Source organism: Vanacampus margaritifer, chromosome 13 (genome assembly GCF_051991255.1).
Source record: "Vanacampus margaritifer isolate UIUO_Vmar chromosome 13, RoL_Vmar_1.0, whole genome shotgun sequence".
Taxonomy (NCBI): Eukaryota; Metazoa; Chordata; class Actinopteri; order Syngnathiformes; family Syngnathidae; genus Vanacampus; species Vanacampus margaritifer.
The window spans coordinates 7,360,848-7,380,871 of NC_135444.1; the positions used below are offsets into that span (position 1 = coordinate 7,360,848).

The 20,024-nt window shown below is 39.1% G+C and overlaps 2 protein-coding genes across 4 annotated transcripts; one reads left to right on the top strand and one right to left on the bottom strand.

Moving 5' to 3' along the window:
- The first annotated feature begins 162 nt into the window (after positions 1-162).
- Positions 163-14,078, top strand: LOC144062633 (dipeptidyl peptidase 9-like). 3 transcript variants are annotated; one of them, XM_077584209.1, is made up of 21 exons: positions 163-280; positions 2,154-2,244; positions 2,886-3,130; positions 3,474-3,586; positions 4,899-5,072; positions 5,496-5,664; positions 5,747-5,857; positions 5,971-6,099; positions 6,574-6,635; positions 6,780-6,880; positions 7,021-7,198; positions 7,273-7,432; positions 8,243-8,322; positions 9,300-9,470; positions 9,713-9,848; positions 10,050-10,195; positions 10,355-10,501; positions 10,624-10,776; positions 11,487-11,629; positions 12,509-12,620; positions 12,957-14,078. In XM_077584209.1, exons 2-21 carry the CDS (start codon positions 2,189-2,191, stop codon positions 13,047-13,049), a joined length of 2,679 nt encoding a protein of 892 aa, XP_077440335.1. In that variant the 5' UTR covers positions 163-280; positions 2,154-2,188; the 3' UTR covers positions 13,050-14,078. The 3 variants fall into 3 exon arrangements, with proteins under 3 accessions (XP_077440335.1, XP_077440336.1, XP_077440337.1); XM_077584210.1 differs by having other exon boundaries at positions 163-265; XM_077584211.1 differs by lacking the exon at positions 163-280 and adding an exon at positions 1,881-2,027.
- A 283-nt stretch (positions 14,079-14,361) lies between these two features.
- On the bottom strand, positions 14,362-17,541 carry LOC144062634 (angiopoietin-related protein 4-like). The gene is made up of 7 exons (XM_077584213.1): positions 17,026-17,541; positions 16,831-16,941; positions 16,663-16,750; positions 15,587-15,700; positions 15,410-15,505; positions 15,050-15,331; positions 14,362-14,971 (listed from the first exon to the last, which is right to left on the bottom strand). Exons 1-7 carry the CDS (start codon positions 17,461-17,463, stop codon positions 14,811-14,813), a joined length of 1,290 nt encoding a protein of 429 aa, XP_077440339.1. The 5' UTR covers positions 17,464-17,541; the 3' UTR covers positions 14,362-14,810.
- Positions 17,542-20,024: the final 2,483 nt, after the last annotated feature.

A 20,024-nucleotide genomic window follows, 5' to 3' on the forward strand; every position in this document is an offset into this window, starting at 1 on the left:
GGGGTTGAATGCAAGTTTTAATATAATGGTGAGTGATCTCAAACAATCTGAAGAGTTTCAACGAGTTCTCCCATTTCTTGTTTGTTTTTTTTAAGTTGAAAATGAACACTTCTTTCGATTGTTTTAACATCCGGGTATTTGGATTCAGGTGACCTACGAATTTCTGTTTCGTCACAGCAGCGAACTTCCTGCAGTCTTAAATTAGCGCAGTAAAAGCCTTAAAAAAATAAAATAAGTTGGCGCAGACCTCAACTTTCAACTCAGGGTAAGGTCAAACAAGGTCAGTGTGTGCGCGGCTAAACCCAAAATGTGTTTCAGTGTTTAAAAGTGTTTCTTGAAAGTGGTGTTTGGTACATTGACATGTTAGCACGTCGTCGCTAGCTTCTAGGGGGCCCAAACAGACAGATTTAAAGGCACACAACACGATGTTTTTGTCAAGTTAATACTTTTAGGTTGCCATTGATAGTTATTGGTGTGGACAGTGGGTATTCGTAGCTACTGTACTGTAATGAAATTATATTATGAACGAGTTGGGAGGCGTATCAGTTTAAGTCCTTTCACTTTCACAACTACTGCACTGTATATCTTGACTAGTTGAAACTGCTCAAAATAGACGTGTACTGTTACCATCATCGGTATACATTGATCACTGATGGGTAAAGTGGGTTTCCGATTTTAACAACGATGCTTATTGTTATAAAGTTGTTGTTTTTAATTTATTTTTTAAAACTTGCTTAATGCAGTTACTTCACAGTTACGCTTGAAAATACTACATACTACATTTTCATGCGTTCTCGGATCCCTTGAAAAGCTTTATAAAAATAAATCATAAGCTATTATTGCATGACATTGACCAAGTTTATAATATAGTAGGCCTACATGTATGTGGCTTCACAGTCATAACGGCATGCTGAGGGAAGTCATAACTAATGTGGCTTGTGGCTACAAAACAAAAATCCCAGCGTAGTCACTCTTGACGTCTAGACGAAGCCATCCTAGGACCTGTAAAGTCAAACAATCTGTTCCAGGATACTGGTAGACTCGTGGAATTGTTTGGATTTCAAAAACAATTATTCATATAAGAACTACTCTTCCATTAGGGGCCATGTTTGAAGTTACATTTTCATTTTAATGTTCTTAATTGTCACATCAAGCACAATATCACTGGCAACTTTTAATGGCTTAAGGAATAAAGCAAAGGTGAATTAAGTCACGTTTATAATTTTGATGTTTTTGTCACTTAAGTAAACAATGTTAACAAGTATTGCCATTGATTCTTTTTGTCAAATTACAAATTGTGTGACCTTCAGGGGTGTTTGACGTCTCAGTTTTCACTTTACCAGTGGGATAATTAAGTTAATGACTGATGGTGATGCTTGCAATATTTTACATGTCTGTGTTTGGGTCAACAACTTTTAAAAAATATATATGCATGTCAACACTTGACAAAGCAAAGTTTGTTAGGCCATAGAGAAAAGCAATGGATGATCCAAGAATTACAAATTAGCCTGTAATTACACAAAACTATTCATACATATTAATAAATTTATTAATCTGAAATACTATGAACCCCACTGTACCATGTAAACGTTAAACTTAATGCTGGAACTTCAAAATATTTTTGTGCATTGTAAAAAAAAATCTTTAAAGGTCACAATCTATTTTATGCCTCCAATACTAAGTCATGTTTTTGACATATCTGATAATGCATGAATTTCCTGTTCTGGAAATGACCTCTAGTTGGAACTTTGTATCCAGTCCCAGGCAACAGAACAGTTTGCAGTATGCAGGGCTTAGTAAAATGTGTAGTGAATGTGTTACATTTGCCAGAGTACCGACACAGACGTGGAAGTGTCTGAGTCACGCAGCAGTCACACAAAGTCAGACTCCAAAAGATCACCTTGCTGTGGACTTAAGCGCAGAGCTAAGCTGAAGCGTAGTATAGCCACGATGAAGCAGGACGCGTACATCCTTTCTGAACGGGCCCGTCACCACAGTAACGGAAACAGTTTACCTGTCGATAGCATGTGAGCTTAGATTAGAACAGATATGTTTTGTGTAATGTTTCAGTTAGACCAGGTTCTTGTCATACTTGTGGTTTAACGTGTATTTTATTTGACTTGATCATCATGTATTCACCTTCTGTTCTTTAGGGAGCCAAAACTGGTTCAGGGCCATCGAGCAGTTCATGCACATTGTTAAGAGGCTGAAAACTGACGACAAGAAAGAAGACAGCCAGACAAGGTGTGGACATTTTTCCATTTTATCAGCCTTCATTTATTTCCTTTGTTGCAGTGGAACATCCAAATTTGAACCATTAGAAAACTGTACTGTAAAGTAAATATTGTAAAGTACAAAGACAATATTAAAGCTAAAACTATTCAACTTTTGAGAATAACTAACAGACAGGTCATGGAGAGGGAAGAGGAAAGTGTTACAAAGTCAAATACAGTAGTGACAATTTACAGGTAATGTTGGAGGTGTGTTAACACATCTTGTGCTTATTGTTTACCTAATAGGTAAAAGGAAAGTAATCATATGCTCAATATGGCATCTACTTGGTGCAATAGTGTTGATTTTTCATTGGTCAAGTTGTAATGAGCAGCTAGGCCCTCTCCTATTTTGCTTTTGCATCACTGCTAACCTTCTGTGGTGACATCACAAAAGCTTAAGAACAAAATAAACCCACTTGTAGGGTGAATCCTAGTGATGCCCGCTGAACTAGTCCCAAGAGATTTGCTGACGTCTCGCATAACGTCACCCATGAGGATTGATAACCAAGTTTGTACTTTTTCAGGTGACTTTTTTGTGCTTTATATTTCTAGGTTTGTTATGACTTTTGAAGCATTTGACTTTGGGGGTTGTGATATGAATTGTGTCCACAGCATTCGAGAAGCGCTGGCAGGCATGCCGGTGGTGAACGAGCTGTCAGATAGCACAGAGGTGGTGGAGATGGAGGATGTAACTTCAACCCCCTTCCAGGTGCAAAAGCACACGTGGGTCGGTCTTCGGAAAATCATTCACGACAGTCGCAGGAACATATGCATGCTCGTCAACAAGGCGCCATTTGAATTCCACTTTGTCCAGAAGGACGAAACCAGCACGCATTCCCATCGGATCTATTACCTCGGTAAGATGGATAAAAGAAAAGCTGGGGCCAAACACCATTGTTTAAATGACTGGTCTTTCTCAAGATGGGGCGATACATTTTGAGTTTTTAGGTCTGGGTAGGGTGTCCAGAGTTTTCACCACGTTGGCATTTTTTAACATTAAACATGCTACACATGCTGGATACTTAACTTTCTTCTCTTCGCGGCTCTTATTTTTAGTATAAGTAAGCCACTAAAAAATGAACGATGGGCTGCAAATGGCCTACAGACCAGACTTTGGAGACTGTTCGTTCATATGCCAATTTGTCATCCAGCACATCCAGTGGCAAGATTTCCGAGTTGCTTTGTTGCCTCATCTCACAGGTATGCCGTACCACAGTAGGGACGTCTCATTACTCTGCTCTGACATTCCCAAGAAGGTACGCAAAGAAGCCCTTCTCATTCTGACATGGAAGCATATGCTTGATCACTTTCAGGTACGCATGTTTTTATTTTAACGCCCTTATTTTAGCAATAGCTACCTTCGTAGTCTTTGTACAATATTTGTTAAGATGCAGAATATGAACAAAAGTAATGGGACAGCTTGTCATTTCATCCACACAGGTGTTTGGCTTTTCTTTTTTTATTATTATAATTTTGCTGTATACACTAACTTATCCATTGCTGCTATTTACTTAATTTTCTGTGTAACAATAACACAAGGTTCAGACTGGCGTCACAGTTTGTAATAAATTTTCTATGGGGGTAGGGGGGTTGATAACATTAGTATTATTTTTAACCAAAGCTAATAACTATTTTTACTTCTTCTTCTCCTTTCGGCTTTTCCCTTCAGGGGTCGCCACAGCAAATCAGTTGCCTCCATCTAAGCCTGTCCTCTGCATCCTCTGCCCTCACACCAACTACCTTCATGTCCTCTTTAACTACATCCATAAACCTCCTCTTTGGTCTTCCTCTAGACCCTCTGCCTGGCATTTGGAAACTCAGCGTCCTTCTGCCAATATACTCACTATCTCTCCTCTGGAAATGTCCAAACCATCTCAGTCTGGCCTCTCTGACTTTCTCTCCAAAGCCTCTAACATGTGCTGTCCCTCTGATGTACTCATTCCTGATTCTATCCATCCTGGTCACTCCCAAAGAGAACCTCAGCATCTTCATCTCTGCCACCTCCAGTTCTGCCTCCTGTCTTTTCTTCAGTGGCACTGTCTCCAGACCAAACAACATTGCTGGTCTCACCACAGTTTGATAAACCTTTCCTTTCATTTTAGCTGAAACTCTTCTATCACACATCACACCTGACACTTTTCTCCACCCGTTCCAGCCTGCATGCGCACGCTTCATCACTTCTTTTCCACACTCTCCATTGCTCTGGACTGTTGACCCTGAATACTTAAACACATCCACCTTCTTGGTCTCTTCTCTCTGTAACCTCACTCTTCCACTTAGTAGTTTTTACTCCTTGTTGGATCAAAATTTGCGACCCAATGTGCGGGGTCAAATCTTCAAACCAATATGCTGGGTATAAATGACCCAGCATAGGCTATATCCATTTTGCACCCAGCACTTGGTAATATATTTCACCCAATTTAAGTTACTCGAAACTGAGCAGTTTTAGGAATATACAATGGACAGTACAAAAGACAGGGGACATTTTATTGGAGCAAATGGTCAATTCATGCCACTCTTAAAGTAGTGTGGTAATGTTTCCTTTTGTTGTTCTATGTTCCAAAACAAACAGATTGTTGGTTGGCCGGCATAATCACGAGTGTGTCCTGTCTTCCCTTATCTCAGGCCACCCCTCACCCCATTATTTTCTCAAAGGAGGAAGAGCTTCTGCGAGAGAGGAAGCGCTTAGGCGTGACTGGCATCATATCTTATGATTACCACAAGCCTACAGGACTTTTTCTGTTCCAAGCCAACAGCAGTCTGTACTACTGCTTTGATGGTGCAAATAACGATTTCAAAGTGGGTTCCAAAATTGTCGCACATTTTCAACGCCATATAGACCAATAGGAAAAAACAACAACTTTCGAGTCATACAGAAAGAACAATGCAAACTATTTTATATTCTATGTTTTGTGCATTCCTTCACTTTGCATTTACAGACCTCAACAAACATTTACTCGAGGCACATTTTTCTAAGCTTTAGTGAATATTTTTCAGATATCAACATAGATAAAGGAAGGTAACTTCCATGTACAATTCTGGATGGCTATGTCTTCACTGTATTAATTAATAGCAGTTAAAACATACACATTTTACATTAGTTATTTTTTTTTAGGAATTGATGCATTCAAAAGGGTCTTATAGGTTAATTTAACCCGACACTAACGAGTGTGCACATTCAGCTTTCAGTTTTAGCTGACTTGTTGCTCTTTTTGCATGCAGCAAGCTCCAATGGACCCTTGTGAGCTGAATAGTCAATGTTCAGGGGCACGCATGGATGCCAAAATCTGCCCCGCCGACTCAAACTTTATCAGTTTTGTCCACAAAAATGATATTTGGCTGAGCAACATCAAGACGGGCGAAGAAAAGAGGATCACCTTCTGCCATAAAGGTCAGAAAGGCACTTTTCAGACAGTTTCACAATGTAACATTGCTTCAATGGTGCATTTAATGTCTTTGAAATGTAATTTCAGGAATTGATAAACCAAACGAGGATGCAAAAACTGCCGGCGTCGCCTCTTTTGTCACTCAAGAAGAATTTGATCGTTTCACTGGATACTGGTGGTGTCCAGTTGCGCAAGATGGTGAGCAAAGTACAAAATGTTGGCATAGTTTGCAAGCCATGTCTTTGTTAAGCTATTAAAATTTTATATGTTTGCCTTGTCTTTGTTTTCCTGCGTTTTTATTGATGTCTCAGAATCAGATGGTGGAAAAACACTGAAGATTTTATATGAAGAAGTGGATGAGTCCGAGGTTGACATTATCCACGTCCCATCTCCAGCTCTGGAGGAATGTACAACTGATGTCTACCGATACCCACGTGCAGGTATTTTTTTCCTACAAAGCTTTAGTTTATGGGTAGTGAAGACTTTTATTTGATTGTTTTTAACTATCTCTTAGTTCTTGTAGCCCACTGGGCTACTTGTAATTAATGTGTCCAGCACTGTACAGGACACTGTTAAGTTTTATTTGGGGGTTAGGCTTAAAGCGTAAGTTCTAAGAAACATCTTACCGTTATTATTTAACGCATTAATGATGATTTTCCTTCATGAAGCTGTAATGTACCTTTGCCCCCACAAGAGGGAGCAACCACCGTTTGTTATGGTTTGATATGTGCATTGAATGTGAATAGGAATTGTCTTCGAATAATTTTTGAGATTTTAATTTTGACTTGATTGCTCAATCTTTTTATTTTTTTAACCAACGCTGACTCTGATTAGCTACAGTAAGGCTCAATGTGTGGTTTTACTGTGTAATGGTAGTATTAAGTATGCTCGTGTATAACAGTGCTTATTTACAGGCAGCAAGAATCCGACTATTACTCTGAAATTAGCTGAAATCAAGATAGACAATCTTGGCAATGTGAGTGCTCTCTTGTTTTGAGAAGTGTGGATGGTTCTTGTTTGTTTGTATTGTCGTTGTCATCCATTTTGGATCATTTTTATTAATCTCGATGCTGTCCAGCACTGGTAATAAAAATGATCAATAATTTGCCCCTCTCTCTAGATTGTCAGCACAAAGGAGAAAGAGTTGCTCATGCCCTTCACGAGCTTGTTCCCCAGTGCTGAATACATCACCCGAGCTGGATGGACTAAAGATGGTCGATAGTAAGTTTCCGTAGAAAAAGGTGGAGAAAAAACCCCCAGCAATGTCATGATTGTAGGTCTTACTAAAGCTGGTGCACCTTAATAGAGAGTACTGCCACTGTTGAAATTCATATGGTGACTCTTGGTCACTACTCTCTCAGTGCATGGGCAGCCTTGATGAACCGACGACAGCAGCATCTCCAATTGGTCCTGTTGCCTTTGTCGCTCTTCATTCCTGTGGACCAGGACAACACCGCCAGACTGGAGAGCTTGGAGGCTGTTGGGGACACAGCTCACCCGCTCATCATTTACCAACAGATGAGCGACATATGGATCAATGTCTGTGCTTATTCGGAAAAATATAGACCTCCATATTATTGACATAAGAAAAAGCTGCAATTGTGTTTTTGTAGGTCCATGATATCTTCTACCAGTTCAGCCAAAGCAGCGATGAGGAGATCACATTTATCACTGTAAACGAGTCCAAAACAGGTTTCTGCCACCTGTACAAGGTCACCACGCTGTTAGAACGTGGCAGTTACAGCTGGACCACAGGCTACTCACATTCTGAAGGTATCGTTATCGGTAAATCTACATATAGATCAGTGGTTGTTAACTTGGGTTTGGCGAGTCGGTCTCAGGGGTTTGGTTGAGGTCAAGACATACCCCCTACTTGCTTGGCCTATCTGTGCTGCAGGGAATTTGGTGTGCTCAGTAGTCGACTTTTGACTGTTGTGATGTCATGTGATTTCTTTATTATTGTAATCTTTTCATATTAACTGTATGAAGCAAAATAAGAAAGTGATCGGACAAATATATGCAATTTGAATTCACATGTGGGTGTTCCACCAAGTTCAATTCTGGGGCCTCTGCTGTTTTCCTTGGGTTCCATCTTTAAAAAAACAAACCAGCAGGGGTTATTTTAAATTGCTCAAAAACAGCGGTGGTTATTTTTAAATTGCTCTATACATACAATTGAGTTGAGTGATTTGATTCAGTGTCCTTAACTGCATGATTTACAATGCCAAGTTGAGCAACAACTAGCTACCTATCTAACAAAACTAAAGGAACACTTCGGGAATACAAGAAGGCAACGCTTTCTGAATTCAAGGTGAAGAGAGCCTGATTCGATGAAAAGGCAACTCTCCCTGTTCATTTTGTTCACCAATAAACTCTAGTATAGGCTTCCCCCCCTCCCCCCCCAAAAAAAAAATTCAAGACATACTGTAGGTATAGGGCCTATAACTATGTCTTGAATTTGAAAAAAAGAGTCATTTCCCAACAAGGTTATCAACCACTGATATAGATCTAATGTTACCTTACTTTTCATATTAACTGATTAATTGTAAGATTTCTTCTGTTGCTAATCTCCACTATCCCCAGATAATTTCAAATGTCCAATCAAGGAGGAGGTGGCACTGACTAGTGGAGAGTGGGAGGTGATGGCCAATCATGGATCAAAGGTTATATCTATTTACGTAAAGAACCACACACTCACAGGACATTGCGCTGTAAAGTACATTTGCCTGCGGAGCAAAATTTTACAGAGCAATGTAATAAACTATGCATTTAAAATTAGTCAACTTTAGGGAAAAATTGCCCATAGCTTATTATTTATTACCTATTTTTAAAAAAAAAAAAATAAAAATTTAAATCTCTTCTGGAGAGCTCAGTATTGTTCAAGTGAAATGTCATCATCATGGCTCTCCCCTTTTTTTTTCCGTATGTGTGTGTGTGTGTGTGTGTGTTTTCATACGTGGAAAATTTGCACAATGGTCCTCCGTCAAATTTTGTGCAGTACAGTATTCCCTCGCTATAACACGGTTCACTTTTTGCGGTCTCGCTGTTCCGCGTATTTTTTAACGTGCAATTTTGCATGCATTTTTATTTTATTTTTACAGTAATGTACCTATTTTATAAAATTTATGAAGGTTCGAACATTGAGAATGTTTAAACAAGAGAGAAATGTGAGAAAATGTAAATGAATCGATGAGATAAGTGTCTGTGTGTTGAGGGGTTTTAAAGCCTTAAAACATTTATAATAAATGTAAAATATAAGGCTAACTACTTCGCGGATTTCATTTATTGCGGGTATTTTGGGGAACCTAACCCCAGCAGAAAACGAGGGAACACTGTACTCTAAATTGTAGGTGTAAAAAATGCAACACTGTTATTCTAAATGTAGCTAAACTAAAATTATCTGAATAAGATATTAGGGTGTATTCGATATGTAGTAAAACTTTGGAATGTAAGCTACATTACAAGCTACTTAGGGTGCCATTGAGTACCATACAAGTAATGGTGGTAGACCGAGTAAATGTTTTAGTTACACACAGTCATTTCAAAAACTTGCTCAATAATGGACTGTATGAACAAACAAAAGTATGATTCTGATCATTTTCCCTCTTTCTGTGCTATGCTCTATTACGTGTTGATGCAGCGTTTGTCCAGCCCTCAAATTTGGGTCGATGAGGCCGAAAAGTTGGTGTACTTCCAGGGAACGAAAACCTCACCCCTGGAGCAACACCTGTATGTCGTGAGCTACGAGTCACCAGGAGAAATTGTGCAGCTCACTAAGCCTGGTTTCTCCCACAGCTGTTACATGAGCCCTGTACGTAAACGCAACACAACACACAAAAGACATGTAATAGGTGTTTTTCCGTTGCTAATGTCCGATGTATGTATAGACGACAATCTGCTGCTAAACTTTATTCAGACAGAACACGCAAAGTTATCCTTTAGAAGTTGTCGACACAAAGTTAGGGTTGACCAGTGTGGAATTGTTAGTCAAGAGCTCTCCTGTGTGTTGAAAAACAACAACCCCCCCCCCCCATACCCCCCCGTTTGTCGCAGACATTTGACATGTTTGTGAGCCACTACAGCAACCTGACCAGCACACCTTGCGTGCACATCTACAAGCTGAACAGCACAAACGGCAACCCGCTGCACAAAGTGCCGGAGTTCTGGGCAAGTCTGATGGAGTCTATTGGTACAGAATAACTTATCTACCGTCAATGTGTCCTTGAAATAGGAAATACAGTGTTAAATATGCGAAAAATATACGAGTAGTTAATGCTACCTTTGAAAAGGTTCATAATTGTAACTGTAGCTGTATGTCGGTTGTTTTGACGCATTTTTCATGTTCTGCGAAGATTTCTTGACAAAACTATTGCCACGTTTTTACTTTCAGATTACCCACCCGATTACGCTCATCCTGAGATTTTTAGCTTCGTGGGCAAGTCTGGCTTTCAGTTTTACGGCCTCTTGTACAAACCAGACAATTTGGTCCCAGGGAAGAAATATCCCACTGTTGTCTTTGTCTACGGTGGTCCTCAGGTTTGAGCTCATTTTATTTGTAACAGTTACACGCACACATTATTTGATGGTATGAAATTTAAAATTTATTTTTGCTGTATTCAACAACAGATGAATGCTCTTCACGCTATTTTTATATTAGGGCCTGTTTTGTAATGAATTCTATATTCCTTTTTTCAGGTCCAGCTGGTAAATAACTCATATAAAGGCTTAAAATACCAGATGATGAGCAGGTTGGCGTCGCTTGGTTACGTTGTGCTCATTGTCGATGGGCGGGGCTCCTGTCAGCGAGGACTTAAGTTTGAAGGAGCGGTGAAGGATAAAATGGTATTTACCTCTGAATTCATATGAGAGGGAAGAAGCATGCCACTTAAAGCCATTATTGATTCACTCTAGTGTTCTTATCAGAATTTAGGGCATACATTTAACTGTTGGTCCACCTTCACCAGGGTGAGGCGGAGATTGAAGACCAGGTGGAGGGTTTGCACTATGTAGCGGACAAGTACAAGATTGTGGACTTGAATCGCGTTGCCATCCATGGCTGGTCCTACGGAGGTTTTCTCTCTCTCATGGGCCTCATCCACAGACCAGACGTCTTCAAGGTACTGTAAGCAAAACGACCAGCTGTCGAAGCTTTTGAAAAATACATTTCCGAGAAGAACTTCATAGTTTTTTTTCTCAGGTTCCTCCCGACTTCAGACTTGTGGCTTTTAACTCATTCACTGCCATTGACGGCTATAGATGTAAAAAATTCATTAGAACTATTTCTATTCGTTTTTTCCACTTAAGTGAAGTTTTTTTGTTGTAGTTGAGTATGAAAACCTAGGAAAAAAATGTGTACATTTAGAACAGATATAAAATTTATGATTAATCGTGAGTTAACTAGTGAAGTCATGCCATTAATTAGGAAAAAATTAATCGCTTGACGCCCCTAATTTTTAATAATCTTTTCTTCTTTCTTTTTTTAAAGTAATTTTAATTATTATATTTTTTAATAATCTTTTCTTTTTTTTTTTTTGAAAATATTATTTAAAAAATAGGGGCGTCAGACGTTTTTTTTTTTTTTAATCATAATTAATCGCATGATTTCACTAGTTAACTGACAATTAATCACAAATTGTATATCTGTTCTAAATGTACAATAAAAAATGTTTTCTAGGTTTTCATACTCTTGTTAACAAAAGTGGGAAAAAATGTTAAACTAATAGAAATAGTTCAAATGAATTTTTGACGTCTGTAGCTGTCAATGGCAGTGAATGAGTTAAATGACTATTTTTTAAATGAAATAATAGAAGGCTTGTGGTGTCTTTAGGTTGCCATTGCAGGGGCTCCAGTGACATTGTGGATGGCCTATGACACGGGTTACACAGAGCGGTACTTGGATACCCCCGAAAACAACCAGAAGGGCTACGAGGCTTGCTCAGTTGCACTTCACGTCAACAAGTTCCCAAATGAGTAAGAGCATTCATTTCAAAATGCACTTGTCTTTAGTTCACACGGTTATACTAGAATACTAACATAGAAACCAAAAGAAAGATCAATGGCCCACAACCAAAAGAGTAACTTTTAAGAAGCTTCTCCGGTTTGATGGGTTATTTTCATTTAGATTTCTTATTTGAATTATGTATTGAAAAATGTAGCATTGTGGCCGGTACTCATTTTGTAACATAATATTTTTGTGTGTCCACATTGTTGTTTGTAAAAGGCAGTGGCGTAATATCATGCTCAGAGGGCCCCCGTGCAAAAAAATCAAAAATGTGGATAAGGGTGTAGCCTACTTTAAATATATATTTTTTTTATCCTTTTTTTGTTTACTTTAGATTTGTACACTTAATAATTTTATATTATTTTTGTTTAGAAATTAATTTAGGCAACTCAAAATTCTGAAGAGTTCTTTGGCAGCTTTCATATTGCGCCCAGCCCAAAGAAAGAGTCGGAATTGCCACCATTACCCTACAATGATGTTTAAACTATCATAAACTGAGAAGTAATAATAAATCCAATTTACTGAACTTCAGCTAATAAAAATCATACATTGATTTATTTTTGTGCTCTGACAGAATGATAAAAAACAACAACAATGAAAGTGGCAAATAATGTAAAAATGGGCTGCACATTCTTGAGACAATTAATGACAGTAACTGAGACGTGCACCTGTCGATGTGTCTATTCATCAGTTCCTTGTGCGCAAATTGCACCAGCTATCTCAGCTTGAAGAGTGCCTTCTCCACACTGCTTGTTTCTCACAAATCCATGAAGTTGTACATGAAGGTCATTTATGTTTGAGCACTGTATGAGATGTCAAATGCTGAATCTTGCTGGTAAACCCCACAGACCAAACCGACTACTGATCCTGCATGGATTTCTCGATGAGAATGTTCACTTTTTCCACACCAACTTTCTGGTATCCCAACTCATCCGGGCGGGGAAACCGTACAGCCTCCAGGTAGGAGCATTTTCTCAAATGACATCTTTAATTTGCTGTTATATGAATCAATGAACACATTATCCACTCATCTAACAGTACAAACTCAACACTGGTTTGGGAAGTGTGTAAAAGTATATGATCATTTCCTGCTAACTGAACAAAGAAACTCATTCAGGTTGATCTGTATTGACAGTCAGTGAACTACTCACATTTACTTTCCAATCACCGTTTATGCTATTCAAATGTTATTTGTTTGAGAATGTCACTCAACAAACAGTATTGGCGATGTGAATTGCTTTGCAAATCCAGCTGGCCTCAAAGTGGCATTTGTTCACTCTGTGTGTATGTCTTTAGGTTTATCCCAACGAACGGCACAGCATCAAGTGTCCAGAGTCTGGAGAACATTATGAAATCACACTGTTGCACTATCTTCAGGAGAACCTCTGATAACCTTTTTTTTTTTTTTTTTTTAAACAAGCACATTACTGTACTCCAGCAGGGGGGGCAGCTCTGCATCTGATGTGTTAAATACACAGAAAAGTTTGAGCAATGTGTTTTTATGTTCCTATTTTCTACTTTTAGAAAGTACTTTTCAGTTTTATCTATATATACAATGTAACACAGACTAGCGATCTACCAGTACTTTTGTTTTCATTTTCCATTTTGCTCTTTCAATAAAAATTTGCACATCAACATTACACTGGCCTAAACATCTTTGTTGGCGAGGAGCTGCTAACTCAGTCGCAATATCAATGAAATTTGAAAGTCATTATAATGTTTTGATCAACAAATTAATCCACCCCACAGCTCTTTGACCAAGGTCAAGTGGTTTGACAATTCTTACTCCCAAATAAGTGCCATAATTGCATCAAATTATTGTTGCTCTGGTACTGTTTTTAAACTCCAAAACAGAAGGCGCTTATTCACCTGGAACTGCAAGATAATGGAATGGTTTGCAAATGCAATATTGTGTTTATGTCTAAAAGTATTGTATTTGTGTTTTCTCTGTGTTACAGACTTATTTAAAAATAATCATGCTCTTGCGGTATGTTCATAATAACACCATCATGCCACATTAATCTTCACTCATTAAAAGGATATTGCCTTGTAGTTGGTCTTAAGTTAGTGCCTTTCACACAACAGATAATTAACTAGGTGTGTCCTTTTCTCCTGCTAAACAGTGGATGACTTTATATAAAATCTCATCAAAAGACGAATGATATTTTTATTTAGAAATTAAAGGATTAAGAACTCTTGTTTCTTTCACAAGAGAAGGCCTTTGTTACTTTCTGCCTTGAGGAGCATAATCTTTACACCTATTTACTCCCCATTAGTAGGGGAATTATGGCTGCCTAAACCAGTATATTGTTTTTGTACTTTACTAAGCAATAGTTACAAAATACTGAAAAATAAAATACCAAATGCACTTGTATGGGTTTTGCTGTGCTTTGAATAAATGTGAATGTCGACTTCCAACTGTTTCTGTTTTCATTATTCAGGAGACAAGGCACCATAAATCTACTCAACACATTAACTCTCACTTTTCAACTGAGACTGCGCTTATCAGCTTGTATTTTCCCTTCAGTTTCTTGGGGGGTGGGAGTGGTGGAGGAGGGTGACGTAATGCTCGTCCCCGCTGACATTTAGTGTTACGGTAGGACACAAATGTGAATAAGGGATAGAAACTGGGTGGAAAAAAACAAGAGGTTGGCTTCGAGCACAGCCCAAACTCCAGCTCAGACCCCAAGAAAACTGAAAATAATAATAATACAGTTTATTCAAGCGCACATATGCGCACCGACACTCTGGCTGCAGTAACGCTTTAGGCCAGAGGTGGCAACCATGAGTAAAAATGACAAACGCCACAAAGCATCTTATATTAATAAAAACTTTTACTTTCATTCCGTTCTTACAAATGATAAACTTGATACTTGAAATATTGAAGAAAATAATACACAACTTATAATTATCTTATAAAAGCCCTTATAAAGGGAATATTTGTTAAAGTCAATGTGACAGAAAAATCTTATGGCATAGCATAGAAACATACTTAAGATCATTCAGTGCAATAAACATGATAAATGTGCGCGTTAAGTCTGTCAGACAGTTTCATTCACAAGTTGTTCAATCACTAAAGCTTGTTTTCCCAGCTTGCTTTGGTCCCCTATTGTATTTTACTCTAGACTTTATTGCTGTTTTTTTTTTTTTTTAAACCCGTGCAAGCTTCATGAGAGTTGTCCTCAAAGAGTTGTTTTTTCCCTTAGTGTTGGTCCAAAACATCCTCCTCGGCTGCCACCTGAGCAGGCCGGGCCCTCTGGGATATTTGCCGTTGAGGTTTGCGGCGCCGCAGCTGTTGAACCACCACCCTCCTGCAACAAAATGACCGGTCACAATCCAGTCTCTTGTTTTGTCTCGCTTGACGTGAACAGATTAAATGAAGCTCCCACCTGAGTGAAGCTCAGCACAGTTGACATCCACGGCAAGATCATTGTCACGGTCGGCTGTGGAGAAAGGAAGACCCGAGGAGCCCGTCAGAATGCTCCCCCCCTGAACTCCAGACGTAGAATCTTGCTCGAGGTGGAGAGCGTAGTTTTTTTCCTCGCCATCAAGTTGGAAGCGATAGAGACTTGTGTGAGTCTCTCCCGCCCTATCCGTGACCTCCACCTGTAGCAGGTACTGGCTTTGTTTGGAGATTGCGTGAATGTTCTCCAAGCCCAACCAAAACTCACCTGAGAGGAAGGAAATCACTTATTATTGACTGTAAGGTTTTGCCATACAATTTTGTGTCATTCCGAAGGTGGTCTCACCATTCAGGCTACCAAAGCCATTTTTGTAGCTCTCCCAAAGCTGGTTAAAGTTTTGGGAGCCATCGAGACGTTTCTGGATGACGGTCCATCCACCTTCTGTGAAGGCGACAAAGACAAGTTGAGTTTTCAGGCTGAATGTTGGCGATCAGAACAGGTTTAGGGTTCTTCTTGTCTCACCTGAGGTCATTTCGCAGAGGACATTTACGAGCTGCGAGTTCTGTGCTTGGATTGTGTAGATGCCGCTGGCTCGTTGCCCTTGTACGAACAGATCGTGGCAATCTCGAGCAGAACCTGAACGAAAGCAACACAAACATCAGATGGTTGTACAGTACAAGTCTTTAGCTGCTTAGCTACTGTTTTTGGTTGCTGCTATGCACATGTTGATGCCAAGAGGAAAGATAACATTGTTGAGATCATGCAGCGGACGCCGATGCCCTCCTGTCTTTCCCTGACCTTTGGACTGCCTGCAAACAGCGCTGACAACATGTCAGGCTGTTTGCTTAGGGTGGCAAAGGTTTTAAATAGCCCATCCTTTTTGCTGGTGCTGAATGACCAAGGTTATTTTAGTTAACGAAAAAACTAGAACTAAAATTTATCGTTAACAAAATAAAGATGAAAATGCTTTTTAAAAAACTGAAACTAACTGAAATTAAAGTTTACAAAACTTACTAAACTAATTATAATTATAGTGAAAAGCTCCTTCGTTTTAGTTTTTAAGGATGACTTTAAATGTGATTTTAAGTAGTATTTATTTTCAATATTAACCGGAACAGGGGAGTTTGAAAGTGTGTTACACCAAAGTGACGTTAACAGGGCAGAAGCCAATAGGAAAGCACCTTCAGATGACGTCACTCCTAGACGACAATTTTGCGTGCTTGACTTTTGGCTCGGTTCGCCTTTTTCATTGAACTCAGTCGAACTGCAACGCTAGGTAAGAAATGTCTTACTTTTTCATTTTACCACGGTGTTGATTGAACATTGCGCACTAGTAATGCACATTTAACTAAAACTAAACTAAAATACAAACAGAACCACCCCGAAAACTAATTAAAACTTAACTCAAAACGAAGTAAAAACTAACTAAAATGAAAATTCCAAAACACTAATAAACCTGGTATGAGACAACACTGTCAAAGGTGTATTGAACTCTTGGTTTTGTTGTGTCCACTACTGAGACCTTAACATTTGATTGCAGCTCATTTGAAGAACTTCATTTAGAATTTTTTTTTTTTTTATCAAAATGATTTACTGACCTGTTTGGGTATCCTTCGGTGTTGAATCTCCCTTCAGTGTCGCCTCTTCATGCCTGCGTCTGAGGATTCTGACTCCCCTGTGTGCAACCTGTGGTCAAAGCAGTCTTGTAAATCGAGATGAACAAGAGCGCACGCGTGCGTTTGTCCGGTAGGACGGAGAGGACTCACCTTGTTCTGCAGTGTCAGCAGGTGTAAACTCTGCTTGTCCAGTTTGTCTTGTTGCTGCCTGATTTTGTCCACCAGCTGGTCGATTCGCCTGTTCTGCGCTGCCATGACTCTCTGGAAACACACATCGGAAGAGACGTCGTATAACTTTCTGATGAAGACATGTTTGATTAACAACGGAAGCGTCTTTCTGCTCACCTGGATGAATGACTTTGTTGAATTGCCACCTCTGATGCTGTCATCCGTTGTCACTTTAAGCGCTTCATCCACTCTCTCCTCTAGCGCGCTCATGCGTGAGACGATGTCCTCGTTCCGCATCATCACCTCCTTCACCTTCCCACCCATCCTTTCCTCCTCCTCCCATCTGACCTTCGCGGCTTCATCTCGCTCGCGCCGTTTTCCCTCCAGCGCCACGATGGTGCCGTTCAAAGCTTTCAATCGGCTGTTGACATCCCTCATCTGGGTTTTGGTCTTGTCCACGTGCTCCTTCAGACCCTGGCCCAGCTGCAGCAGGCCGTGGGCCACCACGTTGACGTCGTCCCACGAGGCATGCTTGTCCCCGCTGTCCACAGGGAAAGCCGCCGCTGCGTTCAAAAGCAGCACGGGGACGAGGAAGGCAGTCTGAAGCGTCTTCATCTTTGGCTTGTTTAGATTGGATTACTCAGCTTGTTGTCTGTTGTGTGCCGCAGATGGAATTGTAAGTTTTTTTTATAGCTGAGCGCTGCGGCTTGAGGACTGTGTTGATTGGCCACGAGGCTTGGGAGGTGGACCCGGAGGAAGGTTGAGGGTGTGGAAACATGTCAGTACTTGTAACATGATGCAATTCAAGCTGTACATTTCTGGGTGATAGAGATCAGTTTGTCTCAGTTTTCTTAAAATATTATGGCACTATAGTTTTGTGAAGGTGATGAAATATTTTGGTTGATTTTTGTCGCTTTTTGTATGAACTGTGGCGCTCCTGTTGTGTTTGTTTCTTAACAATGGTCATGTGTCAATGTGACCCGTTCTAATGTCTAATAAACACGAAAATACCACATAACGTAATGTGATATTTTTAATATTTAATAAACAAACAAAACCGAGGCACGCCGACTAAATTCAACGTAAGTTTTTGTTCCCCCCTCTACGGGTCAATTTGATTCACAGCATAACATGAGTATCAACATCAGCTTCATTCATTTCTTTAAAATATGTCACAAAAAATACCAAATTAACATGGATGAAAAATATAAAGTACTATACATTAATCCATCTATTCATTTTTCATACCACTTGCCCTCATAAGGATCAAGGTAACCCGGTGGGTAGTAGGTAATGTCTGGTCGGTGCTGGATTTCACGTTCCTTTCTTTTCTTTGATCCTTCCTCGGGTCTCCTGACAACCTCACGACTAGCTGGATTCTGAAGTATTCGGTTTAGGTGAATGGTATGGGATTTTTATAGGTTTTAGGTGAACTAATGAGTACACACTCACACGCACACACACATACTCGCACACATACTAAATAAAAATTTATAATAAAAAAAAAAATAGAGAGCAATGATGATGACATGTCAAATCGGTAAAATTACCGAATGAACAATACTGAGCTCTCCAAAAAAAAAAAGGGATCAAGGTTCTAATTAATAATTGCCTGCAAAGTTTCAAAAACAGCTGAAATATACTTTGTGTAGCTTTGCAAATCCATATTAAATTCCCAGTGAAAATTCCCAATAAAGTTAAAAATAAATACGGATCAACTACATAGAAAAAGCTAGTAAATATTGTTTATGTGGATGGGTGTAGGGGGCCAGTAGCTGCTAGTTCTCAAGCACGAATCCGGAATGCCAGAGAGAACTTTGTGAGAAGTAGGGGAAAGTTCATCCCGCAGGGCTCTTTACACCCTTGCTCCTGACATCAAAATCCCAAACAATGGCACGCACATGAAGACACGCACACCCAGACACAAGTCACGTGGTTTACATGCGGTGCAAATTCCGACACACATACACAGTGGATTTAAGCAGACACAAATTTCATGATCATTTTAAAACGTATTTTTACCAAGTAGGCCTATAACTCAATAGGCAAAATCTTTTCTTTTTTTTTAATAACGTATACTCTGGCCCGTATATGTGTGTATATATATATTTTTTTATTTTTTATATATATATTTTTTAAAGTAAATTGTAATCCCTACAAAGTGACAGGTCTGAAGAAGTTCCTTGTTGGTGTGGTCATTGCCAACAAAACTTGCAACTTTTAGACAAAGAAACACAAGAGCCTTTTTGTACATGTGTCGAACTCAAGGCCTGGGGGCTGAATGCGGCCCGCCACATTTTTGTGGCACGTGGAAGCAAATAATCTGTCAACTTCCATGAGCCTTGAAAATCTGTACCAAATTTCAAATTGTCATGTGTAATAAATAGCGTAGAGAGTTTGCACTTTGCTATATATATATAAATATATATATTTGTTATATATTTATTTACCCCTTTCACTTTTCCCATAAATGAAAACAATAGTTAAACTATTTTGCTTGGATTCTGATTTCAAAACTATGAATCCTTTTTTTCTTATTTTTGTATATTATTATTTTAGTGTAACATTTATTTGGTTTCATCATCATAGTGGCCCCTAAGGGAAGTAGTAACAAAAAATTGTTAGAACCGTGGCCTACTGTATATCATTGTTGAGCAAAGTATGGATTGTGGGTCCCATATGGGCTGCTCCGTTCTGTAACCCGGCCCAGCCAGCATTTACATGATCATGAGTCCTGTAATATTTGTTGCATTAAAAAAAAAGTTTTTTCTGAAGTTGGTTAATTAATATTTGGCCAAGTAAATAATTTGTTACAATATATATATATTTAATATTACACCTAATTTAAATGTGTGTATATATTTACATTACATCATTGGTTGATTAATCAAATCAAATTCATTCTGAATAGTAATATAAAAATAATAGTTTTTTTTGTTTTGTTTTTCCATTATTAAAACAAACAATTTATGTTTTCTTATTTACCTACTTTAAAAACATGCGTTATAATTTTCTGCAACATTTTGTAGCCTGTGTGATTTTTTTTTTTTTACGTCCATTCATCCAGAAGAAGAGTGGCGCGATGCAGAGCGCGTGCATGGCAGTCCACGGTGCTCACGTAGAGCACGTTTCCCTGCTGCATCTGCTGCTCTGCACGTATCCTCTAGCCTCCTCTC